Genomic DNA, 26,474 nt, shown 5'->3' with positions numbered 1-26,474 from the left:
GCTGACATTTTTACTTCCGCAGATATTCCGTATGAAAGCAACCAAAGGGTCTCAGCTGAAAAAACCCGCTGCGCCTCGTTGTCCTTCTGTGTTCTGCATTTAACAGTAAAGAAGTATTTTATTAGTTTTAAAACTGTCATCTTTGTCATTTGAAAAGCAACAATATACCTATTAATAGCCTAACAATAAAGGTTATTTATACAGCGCAAAATCAGGATAAATTAAGTAATTTGCAAAAAAGACATTGATACCGTGCTGTTGAGTCAATCATTATCACCACAGGGTTGAAATTCCTTCACTGTGACAGCCAGACCTAGACCCTGAAATCAAAGCAGCTAAATGGAATTCAGCCATCATTCATTTCATCATCTACACCTGAGCTTTTCCTGCTCTCACAAGTCAACATGTCTTCTGTTCTGTTCTCATCATCCAACAAAGTGCAGCTGTAGAGTTTCTCTTTTTCTCCACTAGAGGGAGCAGAGTGACCATCACACTGAGTATGACTCCCTGACTCACCTGTGAACTGGAGGATCACTCTGTGTGTGTGTGTGTGTGTGTGTGTGTGTGTGTGTGTGTGTGTGTGTGTGTGTGTGTGTGTGTGTGTGTGTGTGTGTGTGTGTGTGTGTGTGTGTGTGTGTGTGTGTGTGTGTGTGTGTGTGTGTGTGTGTGTGTGTGTGTGACTACTTTATCTAGAACGTATTCATCCAGCAGTCGATGATTACTTCCAAAATTGTCTCTGTTGTCCCTTTTTTTAATAGCATAATAATAGTTGTCAGGATAATGGCCGTTAAGTCAACGAATATCAGCGTCCTGTTGCTCGGGCTCACGCTTGTGCTCGCTCTACATAGACATGAACGAGCTTCGCTCAAAACAGTGAGGCGACACACGTCAGCTAAAACCACAATATCACTCTATATTTCAGCTGCTTGGCAGTAATGTTAGCTGACCAGACGAAGGTCTCTCCATGAATCAATGCTGATCCTAGTGTTGGCTTTTCCTGCCTCAGCCTCCCGATTGCGGCCGGAGGGAACAGGGGAGACACCGGAGTTTTGGTCGGAGACGATAACGTTTCTCTCTGAGGATCCCCGTCAATTCACAAGACACGGAAAACCTCTGTTGGTCTGGAGGAGCTGCAGTATTTATTTCTGCACAAACGTCCACTGTACATTCACTAGATATTCTCAGAGCTAAACTAACTCTTCTGCCTTGTGGAGTGAGCACGCATGCACGTGAATGGAGCGAAAGAGCGAGAACGAGCGCAGTGTGTGAGTGAAGGCAAGCAGGCAGAGGAGCAGAGGAGCAGAGTACAGCAGAGACTCCGGCCCTGGAGACCAAAGCTACAGTCTCCCCCGCGTCCTCCAACCGCGGCCAACACTGTTTAACAGACGGGCTTCACTAGATAGAACTTTGCGGTTTTGGTGCTTCCGTGTAGTTTGTGTTGGAGTCTGGGTCTGAACAGCGTAGCCACACGCGAGCGAGCATGGGACACCGACCCGGGTGATTTATACGTGTAAGAAGTTACAAACAGTCTCTTTAAATATTTTGAATAAAAATAAATGTTTATTCACGTAACTTTAACTGTATTTCTCGCAGAAAGCTTAAATGTTTGATTATTTCAAAGCTCCGTCAGACGCTGAGCCACGCTCCAGATGATTATTCTAAATCTTTAATCCAAATTAAATTCTAACGTTGATAATAACTTTAAAAAATGCTAAACAGAGAATGAATATAAACAAAAAAAATGTATTATTACTACGACTGCTACTTCTAAGTTAATGTTATTATTAAGGTAATATCGATATCAGGCCAGATATTGTCCTTTATTTGGTTGTTGAGGTAGTCATGTTTGTCTGACATTATTGAAGGGGACGGCCCGTTATTATTCCCAAACACCAGCAGTCCCTAAAATGTCCCATTGGACAGAAAAAAAGCCCATTTGTCCGACAGTCCATTACCCCGAAAACAAACGGCCATTGTTGTGAAAACACTCGCACTGTGCAACAAACAGAAGCACATTACCATGATTATTACGCAGAATGACGGCGCTGAGTTAGAAGAAACGATTTCATCGGTTAAACATACATTTCTGCACAAACATTCTGCAGCGGTGTGCAAGGATTCATAAGAACCCACAAAATCAGTCTTTATAAATTTCCATGCTCATTTTTGGGCTGAAAATCCGTGCTTGGTGTGAAACGGCATTTAATAATCTGATATCAGGTCGGCCAGCTCTGTTTAGTCTTTCAAATCTCAAATGTTGTTACCTTGCTTGTCATTTTTACTGTGTCAAATCTATTTTTGATTTATTACTTTTTACGTCTTTATAAAGCACTTTGTAAGTTGCTCTTGAATTCCCGAATACCATTTTTTGGGCTTCGGTGAGAAATATTCGAAGGTATTCGAAGCTTCGGGACAGTGCTACTGTACACACACACACACACACATCTCTACACACAACAAACAGCGATATCCGTCTGAGAATAACTAATAATAATTAATGCTGAATATGAATAATGAATAATGTTGTGGGATAATTCCTTATTTCATGGGCTATTTTGGAATTTATCTATTATATATACATACTTGTATGTATATATATCTATATATATCTATATAGATATATATATCTATATAAATCTATATAGATATATACAAATTTTAATACTGATTTGGAGGTTGATAACCATGGCAATGGTCGAAGCTTCAAAGCATTTGGGTCAGCCCTAAAATGAAGTTGTTATTATTATTATTATTATTATTATTATTATTATTAATATTAATATTATTATTAATAATAATAATAATAATAATAATACAGAAAACCTGCGAATGCAATCACTATAGCTACTTTTCCTGAACCAGCTGTGGTCCTGAGGGTGAGTGAAGAAAGAATTAATGTCATAATAATCCCACTGAATACAGTGAAAACATTCCCTTCTTCTGGTGTGGTGTGTTGAGGGATTAGCCGGAGCTGTTTGGAGTCTTGTTGCAGTGTGGGAGTTGAAGCGTTGGTTGTATTGGGTGCTTTTGGACGGGAGTCTCAATAAGAGTTGGACTCCGTTCATCGGTGCTGGCAGTCTGTGGGTGTGTTTCATGTGTTTGTTTTTATACGCAAAGAATTAACCCCAACGAGACACGACAGCACGCTGAGTTTGGATGTGTGCATGTTTGCTTCTGCTCTGTGTGACTCCGGTAATGCTTTGTTGTGTCACAACATTAAATCTCATCCTCTGCACCACATCTAGTGAGCTTTATGTTTCCGCCGTGGGAGCCTTGTAGCATCAACAGACACTGGCAGGTGTTGGCAGCATGTGGACGGTGAGTGGGGTCATTTCCCATCCAGCAGGGCCTCCTAATACTGTCTGCATCAGCTTTATAGGCAAGAAGGTTTTCACACACACGGCACATAAGGACTTTGCCTTGGTGTTTTGGTGCATAACAATTAGGGGTGGGAAAAGATATCAATTCACCTGTTTAACGTGATTTTTTTACAACTTTGAAATGGATGTTTTAATACCAGAATCAATATATTTGCTTCATTTGAGTCTATATGGAGGTGGAAGGAAGTTACCGCTTTTATTGTTGTAGTCTGAGTAACGTGACGTCATATCCGTTCCGTATCCGTCAACCAAAACAAACCGCAGCGAGCCGAACCAAGAAAGTATAAAACGTTGGAGGGTCTGCGTGGATACAACCTGCACCCTCTCATTTGAAATCCAGCGTGGTAAACACTACACATTCAGTAAAGGATGGAAACACTTTCGGTTCCACACATTAAAAGCAGAGCTATAAATCACGGCTAAAGCTGCATGCTAACTCTGTCACGGACAGGAAACGTTATTGTGTCTCGGTAACGTGCGGTCGAGCCGGCCGTCGCTCTCATCTACGTGGTCAAATGGGCCGACGCTACAACTGTAGAGCACCCATATACTGACATTAATGTTAAATGCATTGAAACGGCCCCGATGGAGCTGACCATGGATGTATAAAGAGAACGGAGCTGACGGGAGAGCTAGAGACCACCTTGGAGAAGTTAGAGGAAGTAGACACGTGGGACTACGTCCGGTTTTCAAAATAAGGTGTTAACAAAGGGAACTGTATGTACAAAATACATATATGGATATAAGATTGATTGGATTATATTCACCAGAAGTATAAAACATTACATGTCCCTTATAAATTAAAAAGAAAATACCACTAATCTGTGCGGGAAATGTCTTTATTCTTTGATTTTTGGGTTGCTGGATAAAAAATCACAATAAATACTTCCTGACAATGACTGATATATTTAACTTCAGGACATCTCTGACTACATACATGCTGAGAATCAAACATTTTTACAAGATTCATTTAGAGATTTTCCAAAGTAAAAGTCCCTAGTAGTGTATGATTAAACTTTTTCCCCATGGTCTAGTTAACAACAGTCTCAATAAATCATATCGAATCGCAATACTTAAAAATCGCAATACATATCGAATAGGCACCCAATAATTGTGATAGTATTGAATCAGGAGATACTGTATGTGTATCGTCCCACATAGTGAGAGAAAATATAAAGAAAAACAAGTAAAAGTTAAGAATCAGACAATAATATGTAAAATATATCTGTGAATGAAAAGAGCAGAAGTCAGAAGTAATGGGGGTTGAACACAATAGACACGAACATGCAGAGAAATGCGCACACACACACACACACACACACACACACTGTCTCCTGTCTGATGTCCTACTATTGAGTTAGTATAGATCTCCACTGCTGGCAGTTCAAACCGCATTAACACAGGAACATTTAGAGTTTATAATTACATTAGTACCCCGATATCCTTCAGTTGTGTGTGTGTGTGTGTGTGTACTTCTCTGTTGTGTCTTTTAATGCCTGCATGTGTGTGTGTGTTCTTGCACAAAGTTGTCTCTACGTCAGCCTGTGTGTGTCCCAAACTAATGACCACAGTCTGATGCTGAAGGGGACCTTGAGGATGGAGATCAGATATTAGATCAGATATTGATCCTCCCTTAATGGTTCTGAATAATAAAAAGCCTTTTAATCTACACTGATTAGTCACCGAGCCTCTCCAATCACTAGAATAATAATCCATGTGAGAACCTCTCCGTCGCTCTCGTCGTCTCCGACTCATTCACAGTCAGGATGATTAAAGGACAGATATACGAATGTAACCAGCAGCAGTGTTTCCCGTTAATTACCTATGAACTGAAATGAACTGAGAATATTTCAACTCGGTGGGTCAGGGAAGGCCGCTCGGTGTTTGAGGATCCCCTCCGGCGTCTATTTCCTCCGTGGCGTTGCGGTGGTATATATATATATATACTGTATACACACAGTAGTGTATTTTCTATGACCCTGTTTTGTAAGTGTTCTAGTTAAAAAGATTTAGTTGTCTGTACCTGCTCAGCTCTCACATTTCTTTACGTTATTAAAGTTTCATATTGTTTTGCAGCAGATGGCGGTCGTCTCTAGAGTCCACTCTCTTTGGCCTTCACTTTAAGTTCAAACTGTAAAACCTTTTATGTTCAGCCTGGTTTAGAGGGCGGCAGCACGTGTGAGACTATGTGGGCAGAATAATGCATCAGCACTGCTGGAGGGAGAGACTATTGTCCTACTGAGGCCAGTTTGTCTGGTTGAACACTCGTCAACTAGCATCATCACACAGCGCTAAGTCCTGTGTTGAACAACAACTAGATTATCAAATCAAATCAATTTATTTTTGTATAGCGTCAAATCACAACAGAAGTTATCTCAAGACGCTTTATATATAGAGCAGGTCTTAGACCGTACACCATAGTTTAGAGACCCAACATGATCCACCAAGCGCACTGTGACTCAGACGGGCTTTGAAGTGGAGCTTCCAGCTGTCTCAGTCCACCATACATCTGGCTAGCTCGCCAGCACTGTCCATCATCTCTCCTCAGTACGTCCATGTGTGTTGGTGTGGGACGTCCCTGTGATCGATGCCCGTGCGTTGGTTCCCGCAGCATCAGCATGCTTGCTGGGAGTTCTTGATGTCTTTGGCAGTGATTGAGAAGTGTTATTCTCCAGGCTGCCACATTGTCACTAAGTGTTGGTAATCCCTCGTTAGCATTGGTAGTCCCTCGTACAGACGTAGTTAATTAATGATGGTAGCAGTTGGTGTCAAGCAGGCACCGACGCGGCAGCAGATGCAGCCACAATACCGGAGACCACGAAGATCCAGGTGAAACCCTGCTCCAGGTATAACCTCGCTCCCGGTGTGATCCCGCTCCAGGTATGACCTCGCTCCAGGTGTGACCCCGCTCCACGGTTAGCTGCGAGACAAGGAGGCACAAGGACTCCCGGGAAGGAATGAAGTTAGTAACAACATGGACATGGGACATGAGTATATACAGAAGGAGAGGGGAGCTCAGTGTGTCATAGGAAGTCCCTTATGACAGTGTGTCATAGGAAGTCCCCCGGCAGTCTATGCCTATAGCAGCTTAAGTATAAGCGTTATCAAAGAGGAAAGTCTTTAGCCTACTCTTAAATGTAGAGACGGTGTCTGCCTCCCGGACTGAAACTGGGAGCTGGTTCCAGAGAAGAGGAGCTTGATAGCTGAAGGCTCTGGCTCCCATTCTACGTTTGGAGACTCTAGGAACCTCAAGTAACCCTGCATTCTGTGAGCGCAGTGCTCTAGTGGGGTAGTAGGGTACTATGAGCTCTTTAAGATATGATGGGGCCTGACCGTTTAGCGCTTTGTAGGTGAGGAGGACGATTTTAAAATCTATTCTGGATTTTACAGGCAGCCAGTGCAGAGAAGCTAATACAGGCGTAATATGATCTCTTTTTCTAGTTCTAGTCAGGACACGTGCTGCAGAATTCTGGATCAACTGGAGAGTCTTAAGAGACTTATTGGAGCAGCCTAATAAGGAATTGCAGTAATCGAGTCTAGAGGTAACAAATGCATGGACTAATTTTTCTGCATCATTTTGACACAGGATGTGCCTGATCTTCGCAATGTTACGTAGATGAAAGAAGGCAGTCCTTGAGGTTTGTTTTATGTGAGAGTTAAAGGACATATCCTGGTCGAAGACAACTCCCAGATTCCTTACGGTGGTGCTGGAGGCATAATATAAATATTCATACTATTTTAACTACTCACTTTTTTATTTTGTGTATTTATTGTCTTTTTGGCATCAGACAACCTTTCATAGTCTGCGGTGATACAATCTAATATTACGGTTAATCGCCTAATTGTAATAACATCTGTTCGGTTCATGTTGCTTCCAGTAAGATGACTTTTCCATTCCCTCATCATGTCGTCTTAATCTGCTGCCAGAATGTGGAAAAAGGACCTAAATGAGAACTGTCAAACAGATGATTTCATTATGAAAAGGCGAATGGGCGCGGCAGCAGCTCAGCTGATCAATCAATACTCCAATTTAAATCAACCTCGTCTTTCTCTTTCTGTCTCTACTGATCAAACGAACGCAGCGAGAAAAATTAGAATATTCACTTACCGACGGAGAACACAGAAGTATTCAACTTCTTTGTCTACATCTCATTTCTTCTGCTCGGTTCACTCCGTACTCTCCGTTTTTATCAAGTATAGATATATTTTTCATTAATCATCAAAACACACGTGCCTCTCAGATCTGGGATTCGGACCAAATGTGGATGTTGTTGGTCAGAACGAGAATCTGCTCAGACATTCGACTTATTTAAAGTCTCCCTGCTGAGTGTTTATTAAACATTTAAACTCGGCTACATTCAAATTGGACCAGAACCACGTCAGGTCAAACGGATCAAGTGGTTTGTTATGTTTGTCAGTACTCGACTTTATGTTCTCAGTGATGTTTTAGGCTGAAGTTTAAAGTGAAAAATCTTGTTTCAAAACTTCACATCCTGCATGAGCACATTTAAAGATAGAATATTCTGCATTAAAATGTTTAAAAACATTCACATTAAAAGCCGTCTACAGGCTGATGGACGAAACCCAGTAAGTCATGGAAGGTCTAATTTGTTAGGTTAAAATCCTGTTCACACACTGGCAATAAAGAAACAATTAAAACATGTTTATATGAGTAAAAACATACATAGAGTCCCTTTAACAGACGGATTAGCTGAAAGAAACAGAAACGTTCCTAACTCAGTGAGATTGTAAAGATTTTCAATGAAGAATACACATCTTTTTGCTTTAATATCTTACTTACCTTTAACTTTCCTCTTGAATATGTGTGCCATTGATACAGTTAATCATCACAGTAATAATATATACATGTAGAACATACTTGCCAACCTTGAGACCTCACAAATAGGGAGGATTTCTAACCCAAAGGGGATTGGGGGGTCCTGGGAGACTTTGTTTTCTGCATTCTGGTGACTTTTAAAGAATTACAATAGTAAAATAATAAGTACACCACAACAGCATTTTTATGTTTAATTAACTTACTTTAATTTCTCTTTTAGTTCTCAGGAAAGAAAACTGAATTATTCGCACCTCTGTCGTGAACTTGTGTGAATCTCTGATATAAACTAATATTCATCCGTCTGCTTGAGTCTTTCTTTCTCTTAGTTCTCCATTTCTCTCTTCTTCTCTCAGTCACTGAAGGTCCTTTCAGACACAACGTGACAACGACACCACTGAGCTCTGAAAAAATGTATTTCCAACGGCTAGCGGCACGCCACGAAGGCTTTTCCCCGCGTCGAGCAAAGCCCGACTTTGGGCGCCGAGTGGTGTAATGTGAACCCAGCGGCCGAGCGCAGTTCAAACCGTTGTGTCGCAAGCGGTCGCGAGCAGCTCTCTTCTGCCAGGGCACATTAGGTGTAGCTGTGTTGTTGTCCGGGTGGAAACAGTAGAGCTTAAAGAGACACTGTACAGCGCCCGAAACAGGTTGAGATAACAAAAAGGAAAAAAGAGTGAAAATTTGCAAGAAATGCGGGAGAATTGTGACTCCGGGAGGAAACCGGGAGAGAAGAAAATCGGGAGGGTTGGCAGGTATGATGCAGAAGTATAACAACAGAGGAAATACTGCTCACTAGCTGGCTTGCCTCCACATGGGGTTGGCATAGCAACCAACAAAGCACAGCAGGTCACAGTTTATGGGATTGTGAAGCTCAGTTGGAAAGAGTCTTTGACCAGTCAGATAATTGCTCAACTACAGCAGCAGATACCAAACTAGAATCAGAGAGACGTTAGATGATGGATTTTTATGGTCTGACCTTCTTTCATCCGATTAGGTTGAAAAAAAGTCCATATTGGGAAAACTGCTGCTGGTTTCCTTAAACAATGACTTCTCAAAGGGCTGCGCTCTTGGCAGCTTCATCCAGTGCGGAGGCACCTGGCAGCAGAAACGGAGAATAAACAGACATTAATTCTTTTACAGTCGGGGGGGATACCAGATACTTTCAATTGATTTCGTGCCCACAAGTGAGATCAGCAATGAGATGTTGGCTAAAGTGAGCCAACAACTTAGTCTGCATTAATCATCATTACCAAGATGAGAATAAACACACAGTGTGAGTCTGTCTCTGATAACAGATGGCTTGTTTAAAGCTGCATTAAGGCTAGCCCACACTAACAGATGTTTCAGATGTGTAAAATTGAGCGAGCCCACACATAACGGCATGTTGTGGTGAATATGACAGTTCTGTTCCTATAGTGTGTGGAGAGCAACGATTTGACCCAAACTGCTTACCACACACTAACCCCGGGTTCACAGTACACCAGAATCCAGCTGATGCTGGTCCTGATTCCTCCTGACGATGGTCAGGAAAGCCCTGGTTGTTTGATGGATCTAAAGATGATCTTTCCAGATGTTCCTGTGGTGTGAGGTATGCTCAGATTGTTTTTACACACCCTCCGATCGGCTCAGAAGTCCATCCTGGACGCACCGATTTCAAATGGTAAATATTAAACATGTTCAATATTTACCAAGCCCTCAGGAAGAGCGCCGGTCGTTGATGCCAATCTTCGTAGTGGTCAAACGGCGCTACTACAACTTCCGTGTCCGTCAAGTGATGCCATTGGGCCCGAAAGTACTTTTCTCCAAAGACTTACATTGGGAAAGAGACGTCTGTAAGCTGAAACAAGAGTTAGAGCCACGGCTAATGCTATGCTAAAGAAGCATAAAGTAGTAGTAAGACGGAGCTCAGAGATGGAGGAGCAACTTGTTGATTAGTGTTTATTTAACGTGTCTCCATGACTTCATCCATCCATCCTTCATCAGTCTTCACTACAAAGTAAAAACTAACATCACTAATTCCTCTTACCCGTCGTCCGCCATGTTTGTTTACACTGAAGTCACGTTTGATCGCCAGAGATTTAGAGAGATTTCAGTTTTTTTTAGTGGGGATTCATGTTATTCATGAATGTGACACAGCATCACACAAATTTCGTGCTCGAGTTGAAATATTTCAACTCCGGCGAATACCCGAATGACGCAAAATTTGTGTCGCATGGCGGGAATTCATGTATATTCGCCTCTTTGCAGTGACATTGTATGTAAATTCGCTGTAAGTTCGCTTTGTGTCTCTGTAGTGGTTTATTTTTTGTATGCATGTATACTTTTACTAACACACTCGCACACATACAGTACATCCTCCCACTCATTACTTTTTACTTTATTCTTTGTTTTATTGGACCTTTTTGTCGTGTTGTCTGGTGCAGTTTGGTGTTTTGTGATGAAGCTGTGTTGATTGCAGCTCTTCTTTATGCGTGCTTTGAAAACACACGTTGTTTAACATACGAGGGGTTCGGTTCATACCCCGGGTCAGGAGTCACGGTTTGGTGTGAGTTCGGTACAGCGAAAAAATAACAAATGCATCACGATCTGTGTGTTTTGATTTATTCTGAACAGACAGTAGTTCAAGTGTCAAAGACAGACACAATCCTCCTGCTGTGGACTGAGGGAACTTTGGTAAACTATTTTCATAATAAAAATAACAAACATTTCAAACTCTTGTCTATTACACTATGAATACTGAACAAACACTTTCCCAGAAGGCAACAGGTCACAACAGGCTATAAAACTGAAAATACTAGTTACGGTTGTTTTTTCCTCGTCCCGGTGATCGCCACATCTGGGTGATGCTGTTAAATATCTGTTAGCGTGTTGGATATGTTTCCATTCACATCCTCTACAGACTTGCCCACCAATCAGCTTGTTGTGCTTACCTCAGCACATGTGGCTCCACATTATGTGCATCAATCTACACACCGTGTATTCATCGTGCGGCTGCGTGCTCCGTACCGTGACCCCCGGACCATCTGCACGAATACACGAACCGTTAGAGCCCTACTAACTGTGTGTCATAGAAACACATTTAAACTCCTTTACTGAGGAGAATTCAAACACAACAAAACAGTACGCTGTCCCCTTATTTGAAACATGTTGTGGATGTTGTCCCGTTTTAAATGCTTCTATTTCACAAAGTAATGTTTTTATTCTTAGAGTTGAACCACTGCTGTGAGTCATTTTCATTTAAAGAGAGCTGTACCTCCATCGTAATGATTCACTTCTTAAAATGAGTTGTGATTTTTGAATCCCCCTTTTAATCATAATGGATTATAAAAAGAAGTGAAGTGTAATAAATGAATTAAAGTGTCATCATGAATAATGTTTCTGCAGAGAGAGACGGGCTGGACAAACGGTAGATTTAACACCTCTGTGAATTTAATCAAATGACGCACTATTACAATGGTTATTGATTATAAAGAGTAGCTGAAAGGACATTTTGAATAACTGCTAATCACTATTATTCATTTAGTAAGACTGCAGATAAAGCTGTTAACTTTGTCTGTCCCCTCTGTGTCCTTCATGTTTTATATGTTGAAGCCTCTATTGTCTTCTTGAGTTTTACATCTCAAATGTCAGTAGGGCTGCACCTAAGGACTATTTTTTTTAACGATTAATCTAACGATTATTTTTTCGATTAATCTAACGACTAATTCATCAATTATTAGAAATATTTTTTTTATAAATAAATAAATATCAAAAACTTGACTCATTATTATTTCAATACTTTATTCAAATATCTTCTCTTATAAACTTATACATGAAACAAGAATATTATTATGGCATTATTTCACAACAAAAAACATCCCAGTCTTTGCTGGTAATATGTTTTCAGTCCAACATAAAATTTCTCCAAAATAAAATTAAAACAAGAGCTTGTATTGTAAATTCATGTAAAAGGAATAAAGTGCAATGTTCTTTTTGTAGAAAAAGTCCTCCACTCTGCTTATCCTGAAAAAGAGACACAGAAAGCCATTAGAATAATGATAACAGTGGCACATTTTAAAATCGGTCTAATTTCCACAGCACTGTTGTGTTATGACATTAGGCTAATAATAATAATAATAATCCTCATCAGTATTTTTACTTAAGCACTTAACTTAAAACTTTAAATGGTTTAGACATGGATTTATTTAATCACTGTAATAATATGCAGTCAAGATAAACACTGTAACGTTACGTTATGTTACGTTACGTTACGTTACGTTACGTTACGTTACGTTATGTTACTATAACAGTGGTCCATAAAATACTTTTAACATGGTGGTGATGAAGAAACATTTTAAAAACAAACTTTAAATGAGTACTGTTAACAGAAACACATCCGCGCTTTTACAATCTTAATATATCATGCCTGGGTGATGAAAAAGTAAACAGGACTTACTGTGGTGTGTTGCTGCTGTCTTCTTCACGCAGCACTCCGGGATGCCTTCTTGTCAGGTGCTCGTGCATTGCACTTGTACTGCTGTAGTACGCCATCTCCATCCTGCACAACTTACAGAGCACCGCATTGTTGGGTCTCTGTTTGAAGTATTCCCACACCTTTGATGAACGTTGGAGAGGTTTTTTGACGCTTATTGCTCTCTGGGGGAATCAGCATCCATGCTCGGACCGGGCGCAGCGCATTTTCATTACGTCATCCGATGCGTCGACGCATGTTACGTAAATCGACGTATTTACGTAATCGATTGCGTCGACGAATCGCCCCAGCCTTAAATGTCAGCAGCTGGCCGAGTATTGATCAATAATTGTATTGGATTAGCTCAGATATATATTGATAATCATGGTCCTGCTTTAATAATGCAACATGTCATTGATCCTGGGAAGGGACATCCTCTGTGTGTCCATGCTCCGGTTGGAGATCAGTAACATCTTACTGTTGAGGATTCAGAGCAAACACTTGCTTCATGATCTTTTTGTTGAAGGAAGTTTCCAGACTGGTGCTGCTTTAATTTAAACACTGATTCTAAAAAAAAAAAAAACTGTCATGTTCATTTTCAAAGGGGTCCCCCAAACTCTGACCTCCAGATATGTGAATGTAAATGGGTTCTATGAGTACCCACGAGTCTCCCCTTTACAGACATGCCCACTTTATGATAATCACATGCATTTTTTTGAATGCAGTATAAATGTGTTACTGTCTCCTATTCTAAAATGGTGTGTTTGAATATTTCTACATACTGGGGTCCCTAAACAGTCTTGAATTGCATAAATTAGGTCTCACTGTAAAGCTGAGACTCTTGAGGATCCAATGAGCCCAACTGTATTCATGTGTGATGATGTTAGTCCCCATAGGAGACATTTCATTGTAGTGAAACGTTACCTCACTGTATAAAATGACCTGTGGTGACCTCTAGGATAATCACAGCCTCATGAAACTTTACACCCACAGACTACAGACCTAGGACATTCAGAGGATGGATGGCTTTCCTAGCTAGATTGACAATAAGGGGGTTTCTGAACAGTTTACAGAACAGAAGTAATCGCCATCCAATCGCCGAAAAAATGCAATTCTTGCAGAAATCTCCAAAATGTCAAAAGTTTTTGATCCCAAATCACAGCATGGCTTTTTCTATGGTGTTCCTCAAGGTCTTGGTGTCTTAATGTGGTATTTGTGAGGGATTATTGATCATTCTTATCAATTCTCAAGTAGAAAAAAATGGTTAAATTTAGCAACAAATCTGTGTAACAAATGGTATCAACCCAAAAATTGATGCAACAACTTAGGAGACATAAGAGAGCATGGAGATGACCATCATATACTTCTATCATAATGTTCTAAACCCTTATACAATTTTAAAATTCATTTTAAATAATTCATTCCGGTATCCAGCTTTCAGATGATGTTCACCACTTATATGTGACATCTACTGTTGACCTGCTCTCTCCCTCTAAAGGACTAAAACGGCTAAAACGTCTCTATTATAGGTCTCAGAGGGTTAATATGTTTAGCAGACATATAAATAAAGTGGGGACTTTGGTATGTTTGCTCTCAGCAACTGCTTGAAGACTTTTTAATATTTATTTCAACATTAAATCTCAGTAGATGTAATTAGAATTTTTGACACTGATTAAAAGAAGTCAAACGAGTATCCACTAATTGTTTAAAAGTGCAAACGCAAGACAAAAATAAAACATTAAAAAGTTAAAAGGAGACTTTTATCGGCAGTGTTTGTTTGAATTATTCTGTACTTTGTCATCTTAAAATAATTTTCTCATATCTTGAGTCATCATGTGACCGTTTGATTGAGGAACATTATTCTTTCCTTTAGGAAGCTTTTTAACAAAGAGGTGACAGGAAGTACATTATGTAAACCTGCTCTAATTATAAAGACAACACAGAGAGTCTTTTATTAGCTCATCCAGAAGTATTAAATTTAACCCAACACACCGACCGAGCCGACATCCTCCTGAAGGACAGCAGCAGGGCGTCAATACGCTTCAGTGGCACTGTGTGTGTCTGAGATCTATAATATGTAATAATAATAATAATAAATTATGTATTATCCTCTGAACTCTTTATGTCTTAACATGAACCACAAACATCCTTATCGCTGAGTCAGGTTCCCGTGTGTCTGCTGTCATGAAGTAAATACTGGTTATGTGTCTTTCAGGGAGAGACGAGACGATGCAGCCGGCCAAGCCGTCCTTCCTCCAGTACTTTGAGCAGAAAGAGAAGGAGGCCAACAGCCACAATGACGGAGGAGGAAGAGGAGAAAACAACGCAGACAACCGCAAACTGCCCGCCGATGGAGACCTTGAAGTGGTGAGTTACGTGTGTGTGTGTGTGTGTGTGTGTGTGTGTGTGTGTGTGTGTGTGTGTGTGTGTGTGTGTGTGTGTGTGTGTGTGTGTGTGTGTGTGTGTGTGTGTGTGTGTGTGTGTGTGTGTGTGTGTGTGTGTGTGTGTGTGTGTGTGTGTGTGTGTGTGTGTGTGTGACACCAGTTGGCCACTTCTCTCTGCTTTCTTTCTTTATGAAACAAAAGAACATAATTCACATGACAAAAACAAAAGAGCCAGAGGTTTATCGCACTAAACAAAAAATATTAAAACCTACATATATTGAATATCTTAATAGCCTATTTCTTAGTCCAAATAGAAAGTGGTTTTACATATTGCTCAACATCCTTCAAGAAAACAACAAAAAAGGTATTAATTGTTAAATTTATATTTATGAATAAAAGAAAATACATCAAATTTATTATAAGAAAATATTGTTTTGAAGAAACCAAACACTATATTTTCCCATAATAATGTCTTTAAAGATATGATTAATGACAGATCTGCAAAGGTCTTTATGTCGTTTTTTTTAATATTTCTGCATGTTAGTGATTGACAGGGTCATATTTATTAATAATTCTGAAGGACACTTCCTTAACCTTATTGACGTACCGTTTTTAACGGCAGGGTATCGCGATACCGTTCTAGTATCGGTATACTGTGCAACACTACCTCAGATGGTGTGTTTGGGTCCTGTCTCGTATCGGCCGGTCAATAATTTTAATGTAAAGGCAATATGAAATAGTTTGAAGTGATTTAAAGCCTCAGTATTAAAATCACATTATTAAAGGTTATTTTTTCACATTAAATTGGTCACTCTGTTTTTTAGCTTTGCTGATATCAATAGTGATAAATTGTTGTTTACTTTAGTTTGACTAACTATGCCTCTGTGGAAAACACATTACAGTGAGAGGAGCAGAAGCTGTTTGTCTTTAAGCTGCTGCTGCTGGAATTAAATATTAAATATGTGACCTTTAAATCCGAGGTGGTTTCTCTTACCAGACCGCCCGGCTGCCGGTTCAGCTTTAGATATTCAGAAGGCTCTGAAGCCTCTTCTGTTTCAAAGGGAACAATAAACCACCAAGGCAACCGTTACTAGATAGCTTTTATTATTAAAAAGAACAGACATATTTCCAGCAGTTAGTAGAGCCAGGACGATCCACCTATCTCCTGATTCAATACTATCACGATCCTTTGGTGCCGTGTGGATATGTATTGTGATTTTTAAGTACTGCGATTTGATATTACGATTTATTGTGATTTTTGTTAACACTAGACCATGGGGGAAAAGTTGCAAAAAAAAACACAGCAAAAGTGCGTCAGTCAGTCAGTTCAGTTTGCTTTACTTTTTCAACCTGCAAAACAGCTCTTTCTGATCGGGAGCCTAAAAGCAGCTTTTACTCAGTGACGCTGGTGCAGAGAGACACTTATTACCGTTATTTATACACCATTATCATCTCAGTAACTTGTAACGAATGTGCAAAGACAGCAGGAGTTTAATGAAACAGAAGATATCTGCGTGTTTTACCGCAGCGTTTAGAGAAATCAAATAGGATTCACTAGACGACACAGATCCACGCGGGATTTATTGTTCCGTTAGACTTTTAAATGTGAGGCTAAAAAGCTGATTTCTTCTGGGATCTTTAATACGTGGAGACAGCTGAGTGGCAGCTTCGTGCTGACTGTGGTTAATTTTAGATCTGTCTACTTTACTATTTTTGTATTTTGCTTCCAGATGTGTTTTTTTATGTAGTTATCTAAAACAGCGTCATGTTGGCTGTTGTTTCCATCAGTTTATGGTTTATATACTTCACTATTTAACATTAACTTCTATACTTTCTCAGGTAGAGGTCAAGGCTGTAGCATCACACTTTTTTTATAACACCCTCATATTTAGATTATGTTTGAATGTTATATTTTATATTTAGCTGCCGTGTCTAATATTTACCATGTTATCTGTGGCGTATGCTTCAGCCAGTTCTCCGGTGTTATAACGCAGCATAGAACATGTGGCGGGAAAGCACTAACCTCCATTATTCATGAGGAGCAGACGTAGAACAACCAATCTGCCTCTATTCTGTCCTCTATTTTTATTCTTCCCTAACTGGTGTCCTTTTTCCCCGTCTCCTCTCTGACTCCTTCTCTCCGTCCTTCCCTCTCGTACTCGTATCTAACGGATCCCGGCAGAAGTTTAAATCCCTCGCTGCGCCTTCAACTATTAATGAACCCATCACCAGTCACATGTTCTGTCACGGTTTAATAGTTCAGAGACGTCCGTCTATAACTCCCATGAGACAATGAGTCCACGTGTGATCTAATGTCTTAAAGGCACAACGAGCAGGATATTTCTAAAAACACAACGTATAGACTGAAGTAATCCCTCTTAATCCTCACTAGCAGTGTGTGGTGGCGTCTGTCACGGCGGGGACGATTCACCTATCTCCTGATTCAATACTATCACCATACTTGGGTGCCGATTCAATATGTATTGCGATTTTTATGTATTGTGATTCGATATTGCGATTTATTGTGATTTTTGATACGTTTTTTATCACTAGACCATGGAGGGGAAAAGTTGATTCATACACTTCTAGGGACTTTTACTTTGGAAAATCTCTTAAGAAATCAAGTAAAAATGTTTGATTCTACATGTCTGTAGTCAGAGATGTCCTGAAGTCAATATATCAGGATCATTGTCAGGAGGTATTTTGTTACATTTTTTTTCCAGCAACCCAAAAATCAAAGAATAAATACATGTCCCTCACAAATTAGTGGTATTTTCTTTTTAATTTATAAGGGACATGTAATGTTTTGTACTTCTGGTGAATATTATCCATCAATCTTATTTCCATATATGTATTTTGTATATAAAGTTCCCTTTGTTACACTTTATTTTGAAAACCGTACATAGTCCCTCGTGTCTACTTCCTCTAACTTCTCCAAGGTGGTCTCTAGCTCTCCCATCAGCTCCGTTCTCTTTATACATCCATGGTCAGCTCCATTGGGGCGGTTTGAATGCATTTAACATAAATGTGACCATGGAGATGAGAGTGACGGCCGGCTCGACCGCACGTTACCGCGATACAATAACGTTTCCTGTCCGTGACAGAGTTAGCATGCAGCTTCAGCCGTGATGTCTAGCTCTGCTTTTAACGTGTGAAACCCAAAGTGTTTCCATACTTTACTGGATGTGTAGTGTTTACCACTTTGGATTTAAAATGAGAGGGTGCAGGTCGTATCCACGCAGACCCTCTGACGTTTTATACTTTTTGCGGTTTGTTTTGGTTGACGGATACGGAACGGATATGACGTCGCGTTACTCAGACTACAACAATATAAGCGGTAACTTCCTTCTACCTCCACATAGACTCAAATGAAGCAAATACATCGATTCTGTCATTAAAACATCTATTTCAAAATCGTTAACAAATAAAATTCAATACATTGGGTCGGTTATCGGTTAAAAAAATAATCCAAATTAGCACCCCTATATACAACGATAACAATTTTTTTGTGCATTGAAAAATATTTTTGTGGAGACTCATTTATATATAAATCACAAAATCCATGTGTGAATGGTTGTGTGTGCGTTCATTAATACTGAGACTGATCTGACTTCATAGTCTATGACATTAATAAATAGTGGATGTTGCCTCCAGATCTAAATCATTCAATGCTCAGCGATAGCCGGAGTGTGTGTTTCACGTTGACCCTGGTGTTGTCCAGCTGCAGGACCGTCCCTCCTCTCTCGGCGGTTATCTCTCCAGCGGACGCCACTGTTATTTTAGCTCCATTGATTTTGGGTAATAAATAGCTGAAGTGCTGCTGGTAAAAGCTGAGAGGGGGAATCCCCCCGGGGTGGGGTGTGGGGGGGAGGCTAAAGCAGGCATCAGGTCCCCATCTGAGACCCACAGCAGAGAGGGAAAGAGATTGACTAAATATCAATAGATGGAGCCTTCTGAAAGCTACGGAAATAGATGCACTTATCACACACCTTGATCACCGCTGTCAGGCTGGAGATATTTTTAGGTTGCAGGGAAGTTTGTCCTAAGTGTCCGTTAATGGACCCGGTACAGAAGGATCTTTGAGTCCTCCAGCTGCTCAGGACGATAACATCATTAGCACAGAAGCTAACTGGCTTCATATCCAGTTATATACGTCCCAACCTTACTAAGGTTTGAGATACTACGAGATCTATGAGCCAGTGAGTTTTCTGTATTTGTAAATGATATGAAACCAGGAAGGCTGTACTGAGTAGCTGGAAATGTCAAAGCTTCACTCATAACGTTGACTTTTAAATTCTAAATCAATATTTGAATGTTGCACAGCTTTCTTTTTTTTTTGGCTGGACCGCGCAGACATACTGTCCAACCTTCAGACCTTAAAAAAGGGAGGATTTCTATCCCATAGTGGGGGTCAGTGGGTCCTTCAGTTTCCTGCATTCTGGTGACTTTTAAAGAGCGAAAATAGCAAAATAATAAGTTCACCGCAACAGCATTTTATGTTAAACTTTTGATTTTACCTTTAACTCCCAGGAAAGGAAATTGAATAATTCGCCCTCTGGTGTGACCTCGGTTTTTATTTATTTCTGCTCCTGCTTGAGTATTTCTTTCTCTTAGTTCTCTCCATTTCTCTCTCCTTCTCTCACTCACTGAATCTTTTTTCATACACAACGTGACAACGCCACCACTGCGCTCTGAAAACGGCTTATGCGGCGCCACGGCAGAGCAAAGCCCAACTTCGGGCGCTGCACGCTGTGGCGAGCGCAGCTTAAACATGACCTCAAACCGCGCTGTGTCGCGAGCATAGACTGCTCTCTTCAGCCGGGAAACGACAGTTGGTGTAGCTCTATTGTCGTCCGGGTGGAAACAGTAGAGATTATACACACTGTTCAGTTCCAGAAACAGGCTAAGATAACAAACTATAGTCTGAAATATATACGAAAAAAATAAAGTCTGAAAAATGTCCCAAAAAATCTGGAAAAAAATGTCAGAACATGGTGGTTTGGTGGCTACTAGTTGTCACTTTTGTGCTGTTTGTGTTTTAACCGTTAGTGAGGAGGCGGTTACATGTCTTGACACCAGGTAGCTTGTTTTCCTCTACCCCAAAACGCTGCAGCGCCGCGTCGCTGGCAGCCAGTTAGGACGCTCTAATAGAAAACAGTGTAATCAAGCTGATTTTGCCGCTCGGCGGCGTCCCATCCAGCCAGGACACGGTGTCAGAATAAAGGTGTTTGCTGTTTGTAGGTGAACTCGTGGTCGGTGGAGGAGCTGCGACTGCGTCTGGCCTCTCTGGACCCTCAGATGGAGCAGGAGATCGAGGAGATCCGTCAGCGCTACCAGACCAAGAGGCAGCCCATCCTCGACGCCATCGAGGCCAAAAAACGCCGGCAGCAGAACTTCTGAGAAGGAAACACGGATGTTTCATCTCTGCAGCGGTTCAGTGAAACGACGGTAAAACTGTGTGAAGACTTCTGATGATCAAACTGATGAAGAGGAACTTCCAACGAGCTGTTTGACACAATATTCACAACTTTTTTTTTTCTCTCTTTTTGATTTAAGATCCAGGTTTGAGTCTTCAGGAACTTTTTTTCTGTTTCTGGTTTTAACGGTTTAAGAACGTTTGATTTCAACGCCATCAGCAGCTCATCTGGACTCAGCGATGGTTGTTACAATCTCATCTCTTTACTTTTTTTCACTTAATCGTGTGGTACAATATCGTTTTACCTGCTGACTGCTCACCTTAGGTACTGGTGTTTCCTCTCATCGGTGGTAAATGCTGCTGCTGCTGCTGCTCGACTGTGAAAGTCTAGAAATGGATCATTCCCTTCTTGGAAAGTTTCTCACAAATCAAAGTTTCAGGATCGTTCAAAAGCTCTGATAAATGATAAGGAACCAGATGTTTGAATGATCAAAAAGGAGAGGAGATAACCGGAGAACATCTGTTTCTTCTCTCTAAACTTTAAACTCAACCATGAAAACTAAATCTCTTTAATCCGGTACATTTTGTTTGATATAATTTTTTCTACATATACAGCCGTGGTTGAAGTTCATAACTCATCATGTTTTAGTTTTACGTCTCTCTCAACAAAAGTGACACTTGAGTTTCCCGCTCAGTTCTGCTTCATGGAGCCAAACAGCAGAAATACATTCATAACGGAGCTTCTTCAATCAGATTAACTCAAGTTACTCTTAATGCCCAATGATGATAGATCACTGAACAACGACTCTGTTTACATGCACAACGTCTTCTGGTTTCTGTCCGTATTCTGAAAAAGACAATAGTCCAACTGATCTCTTTACACGGCTAATGAAAATGAATATTCCACTGATATTCCTGTTGACATGCAGCCGTTCACACTCTGATTACCGTAACGCAGCCTCCTTCTTTCAATCCTTCAACCAGGTTTTCTAGTTTCATGTGATACCAGTATCTTCACTCTAGCTTTAAAACTGCGCTTAAAATTGTGTCAATGCGTTAAAGAAATGAATGGCGTTAAAACAAATTTGCATTATTATCACGTTAACTTTGGCAGCCCTATTGTTTAAATGACCCGTATCAAATTCACAATATTGTCATATTCAGAATAAAAGAGGAATAGTAAATGCATGTAAACGAAGTCGGTGTTTGTTGATCTCGGTCAGCTGGTGAAGATTAATACTATTATTTTTTATATGATTGATTATTCCATCATCATGAATCTAACTGGAGGTTAAACGTCTTTGTCTAAAAGACGATTTACAGACAAATATTCACAATCCACAGATCATCACTGAGAAGTCAAGATGTAGATTTAGATCTTGAGATGTAGCTGAAGTGTTTGGTTTGTGGGTCACGAGATGATTAACAGTAAAATAATTACATTTATTTACTTTACCCCCCGTTTAGCATTTTATAATCCATACGTAAACATTTAAATGGCTTATAAAACACTATAATGTAGCTGTAATTATGAGCCGATGTTCACAACAGTTACAGCGAAGCAGTCGTTGGCAATGAACATCTTCAGGCTCCCTTCAACAGCGCTCATTAAATATGTATTTAAGAAAGAGAAAAGACACGGGTAAAAGCAAAATGAGAATCTGAGCCAGTGGAAGTTAAATTCTAGGGCTAAAATACAAACATAAATATAAAAGTATGATAACAAAGAAAATGTATACTTGGAACTCACGTTTATTAATCTACAGTATTTCTCAACTACTCCCAACTTCTTATGAAGACATATTTTATATTATTTTCTGCAAATTTTAAGTTGACAAATACATTAATAATCATAACAGCTACATTATAGTGTCTCGTATCAGCCCGGTCACACAGCAGGTCGGGAAATAGTCACGAGATTTAACGGCAACATTAAATTAACGGTACATAAACATGAAGTTCACTTTTTTTCCCCCCTGATGGTCAGCATGAAATCAGTTTGTATATAATCCACGTAATCGTGAACCAGGAAGTATAAACGGCGGCGAGCGGCGTGTAGGGAGGAGGTCGGGGTGGATGAGTGGGTCTAAAAAACACCAGACTTTCAACACTTATTTGAACCCAAACCGCCGTCTTTTACTAAACTTCACTAAGTAGTTTCATTTTGAAAAAGACTGGAGCAGAAATTGACACGTGCGTCCCGTGTTGCTGGACATTCGTAGGAAAACTCAAAGCAAAGCGTCAGATGTTCCTCTAATCTTTATTTTGAAATGACCTCTACAGTTCTCCGTCTCTCTTTGGTTGACTTTACTTCATTTAAGGGATCACGAGCTAAAACAGTTTGGTCTTTTCTCACCTGCATAATAATAATAATATCTTAGTTCATTTTCTTCTAGATCTGAAAATGTCTGAAACTGTCTAAATGTTTTAAGGGAATTTAATGAGATGGAAACGTGACTTTGTTTAACCTCCAGTGAACTTCTTGGTGTATAATTTGAGTTTTTATTTCAGTGTCCAGCATCTATTTTTCTTCCTCAGTAAGCAAAAAAAAATGACGTAGGTCGACAGATTTATGGAATCGATTCAACAAAAGCTTTTATTTCCTGGATTTATTAGTTTGATCTGAACTGAACGAGATTAAAAAGCGTCAGACTGAAGCTGGCGTCGACCGCCGTCTGACTCGCCTTCACTTCTAACATTCCTCTTCACCCAGCACAGAAACTTCTATTTTTCTACGTAGATTTAGTGTCACAACCGAAAAGGAAAAGCAGCTTCTCAGGTCATAAAACTCCTCAGGGGTGTAAAAATAATGACAACAGTGATGAGACGTGACTGTAGATAGTTTATGAGTCTGTGTATATATATATATATACACAGTATGAGCACCGCTGGCTGCAGCTGTATATCGGGATATATGTGAACAGTCGGAGGGTTCAATCCCCAAAATGAGACGCTTTTCATTAAGTTATATTTATAATAATATAAGTTAAAATGAGCGTCCGTCAGCTGGAGTTAGACTCGTTTCTCTGAAAGAAAACGACTCGTGAGCACAATTAATTTTTTATTTTCTCTTCTGTGTTACAAGAAAAACAAAAAGGGATTTTCCTTTCTGCCTTATTATTGATGTTCTGCCTTTTATGTTTCTGAACAGTGATTTAGTATAAAAAAAGGGACAATATAAAAAATAATGCAACGTGATTGTTATAAAATATGAGCTGTTTGATGCCGGCAGTGAACTATGGAGGATGTAACCTGCCAAAATAAAACAAACGGTTAAATAAATAAATTACTAAATAAATAAATGTGTCATTATATGTAACAAAAATAATATAAAAATAAATGTAGCCATTAATTGATTGATTAAATGTGACATATATTGATATTTCTGTTTAAATAGTTTTTTTTTATTTATTTACCTTTGTATTGATTCCTTTATTTATTTAGTCTTCTGTTCTAGTTCCACTTTAATTTATTTATGTAATTATTTTTTATACATTTTTAAAAGTATTTATTTATTTTTGCATTTATTTTTTAAATGTATGTATTTATGTGTTTAAGCATGTAATTATTTATTTAATTATGCATTATTTTCCCTTTGCATTTCACCCCTCTAAGAATACAGAGATAAATGAGGGATGAAATGCAAAGGGAAATGCAGAAATAAATAATAATAATTAAATAAATTAATAGATTTGAAAATAAATTTAAAATAAATTAAAAAAATACATAAATAAAAATAAATGCAAAAATAAATAAATGTAAATAAAAACAAATGCAAAAATAATTAAATAGATTTAAAAATAAATACATAAATGAATAAAAGTAAAAAATAAGGTAATTAATACAAAGGTGAATAAATAAAAAGGCAAATTAAAACAAAAATATATCTTATATATAATATCTTATATCATATTTTATCAATTGATGAATTTTTGCTACATTTAATGACATATTTATTTATTGAGTCATTTATTTATTCATCCATTTATTTTTTATTTTGTCAGGTTCCGTCCTCCATAGTGAAGTGATGCATCAAAAATTAAGTCGTAATCACTGGATATGCAACAGAAATGAACCCATTTGTGCCTAAAGACTGTATTATCTAAGAGCAGGAAAAATGCCACAATGTTTGTTACGATTGGTCAAAAGTCTTGAAGTTTGACAAACGCTGGGCAAATATCTAACAGGAAAACTTTGAAATGTTTAGATCACATGAAAAATGACGTTTGTTAGCTCCCTCAACTATGCGGTCTACCGGCGTGCTGCTGACGTAGTATGTGCACGTGTTATCAGGCGTAAACATAGAATTGAACTGAATAGATCGGCCCCGTTGTCACCGATATCCAGGGATCATTTAGGGATGCACCGATCAGTATCTGATACTTGATACTTGCTTGTAGTTTCTGAGAGAGACATTATCTTATCATACTATATCCAGTATTTGGGCACATGGGATGATTGTTTTTTCCAAAAATATAGTCTGTTGCAATAACAGTTGTCCCATCATTTGCCCAAATACTGATATAGTATGATCAGAAAAACTCACTTTTCAGCCAAACGGTTCGATCGATTCTAAAAAATGTCGTCACATTTGAAAAATATCAGTTGTGGGCACTAATGGGTTAAACTGTTCTGATGTTTAAAATGCTTTCTGTGATGTTCTTAAATGTTTTTATATGAAACAAACCACTGCAGGCATTTGTAGGTTTGATGAGCATGAAGGGAAGGTCGGGACAACTATTATTACTGATCAGCTTTACAGTGAAAACATGAAACACATCTGGATTCATTTCAGGTTAGTTGTTTGTTGTCGGTGGTGGAAGATGTTTCACTTCATGAGGCTCTAATTTATTAGTGATATCTGTTAAAATGTCTAAATCCTGCTGAGACGTGTTTAATTTATTCATTTTTCATGGGTCATCTTCAGCAGCTCAAACATCACTTCCTGCAGGTGTTTCCAGATGTTTTATAATACGTGTGCTCTAAAGTGGAAATACAAACTATAAAATGTTCAAATACAAAACCGTCGTCGGCTTCCATATAAAACCTGAACAAAGAAAAAGTGGATTAACGGATTCATCTCGAGGTGAATCAGCTGTTCTGTCCTCAGTCTCTTTTATGTTCAAACCTTATTATTATTATTATTATTATTATTATTATTATTATCATTATTATTCCAGCCATGTAAAGATCTGCTGTCTCTTCTGAGCTCTTCTCATGTTTTGCACACTTCCTGTTTGACGCCTGAAAATGTTTCTGAAGTTTATATTTTTGCCTTAAAGTTTATTAAAGTCTGCGGTGAAGTCTTTTTGACGGCACTGATATCTGGTTGGTTTCTGTTTGCTCGTCTCATAAAGAAATGAATAAAAACGGAGGAAAGTTAAAACGCAGCGTCTTCGTTTTTACACTAAGAAATGTTTCTGATTTAATACTTTGGGTTTTCTGGTTTTCTAGATTCGTTTGATGATCATCTGCGTTTAGGTTTTCCACCGTCAGGTTTTCTATTGTTTGTTTTAAGCTGTCTCTATAAAGCAGGAGGTGGAGGAAGTGTTCAGATCCTCCATCAGTAAGAGCAGAAATACCACAATATAAAAAATACTTTGTTGCAAGTAAAACTGTATTTGTAGCAAAATGTACTTGAAGTATCAAAAGTAAAAGGCAGAAAACCTTTGTGAGGATTATACTATTATATATTATTATTAATGTGTAAACAGCATTTTACTGTTGTAAAAGAATATTATATTATTAATATTTCCCTCTGAAAGAAGTATAAAGTAGCATGAAATGGAAATACTCAAGAAAGGTTAAAGTACTTCAAATTAGTACTTGAATACAGTACTGTACTACGTCCTACTACATGTTCAGACAGAAACCAGCAGTGATTGTATGTACTGACTAGTATCCTGATATCTCTTCTCCCAACCCGTCTCACAGGAAGTCGTAGAAATACCACGACGTTACACGGACATTCAGCGTGTCATGAAGACATATTTTAGCGTTTTCTCGTGTG

The 26,474-nt window shown here is 39.1% G+C and overlaps 1 protein-coding gene across 1 annotated transcript in view; it reads left to right on the top strand.

Moving 5' to 3' along the window:
- The window catches only part of LOC141774611 (serine/threonine-protein kinase 4-like), a 39,376-nt gene extending 13,526 nt beyond the window's left edge, over positions 1-25,850 (top strand). Inside the window, exons 10-11 of the mRNA XM_074647402.1 lie at positions 14,880-15,031; positions 20,290-25,850. Coding sequence (XP_074503503.1) covers positions 14,880-15,031; positions 20,290-20,448 — 311 coding nt within the window. The 3' untranslated portion in view covers positions 20,449-25,850. The remainder of the gene's footprint in view (positions 1-14,879; positions 15,032-20,289) is intronic.
- Positions 25,851-26,474: the final 624 nt, after the last annotated feature.

The sequence above is a fragment of the Sebastes fasciatus genome, chromosome 1 (genome assembly GCF_043250625.1).
Source record: "Sebastes fasciatus isolate fSebFas1 chromosome 1, fSebFas1.pri, whole genome shotgun sequence".
NCBI lineage: Eukaryota > Metazoa > Chordata > Actinopteri > Perciformes > Sebastidae > Sebastes > Sebastes fasciatus.
Note: the sequence above shows the minus strand (reverse complement) of the source record. Positions and strands in the feature narration are given on the sequence as shown.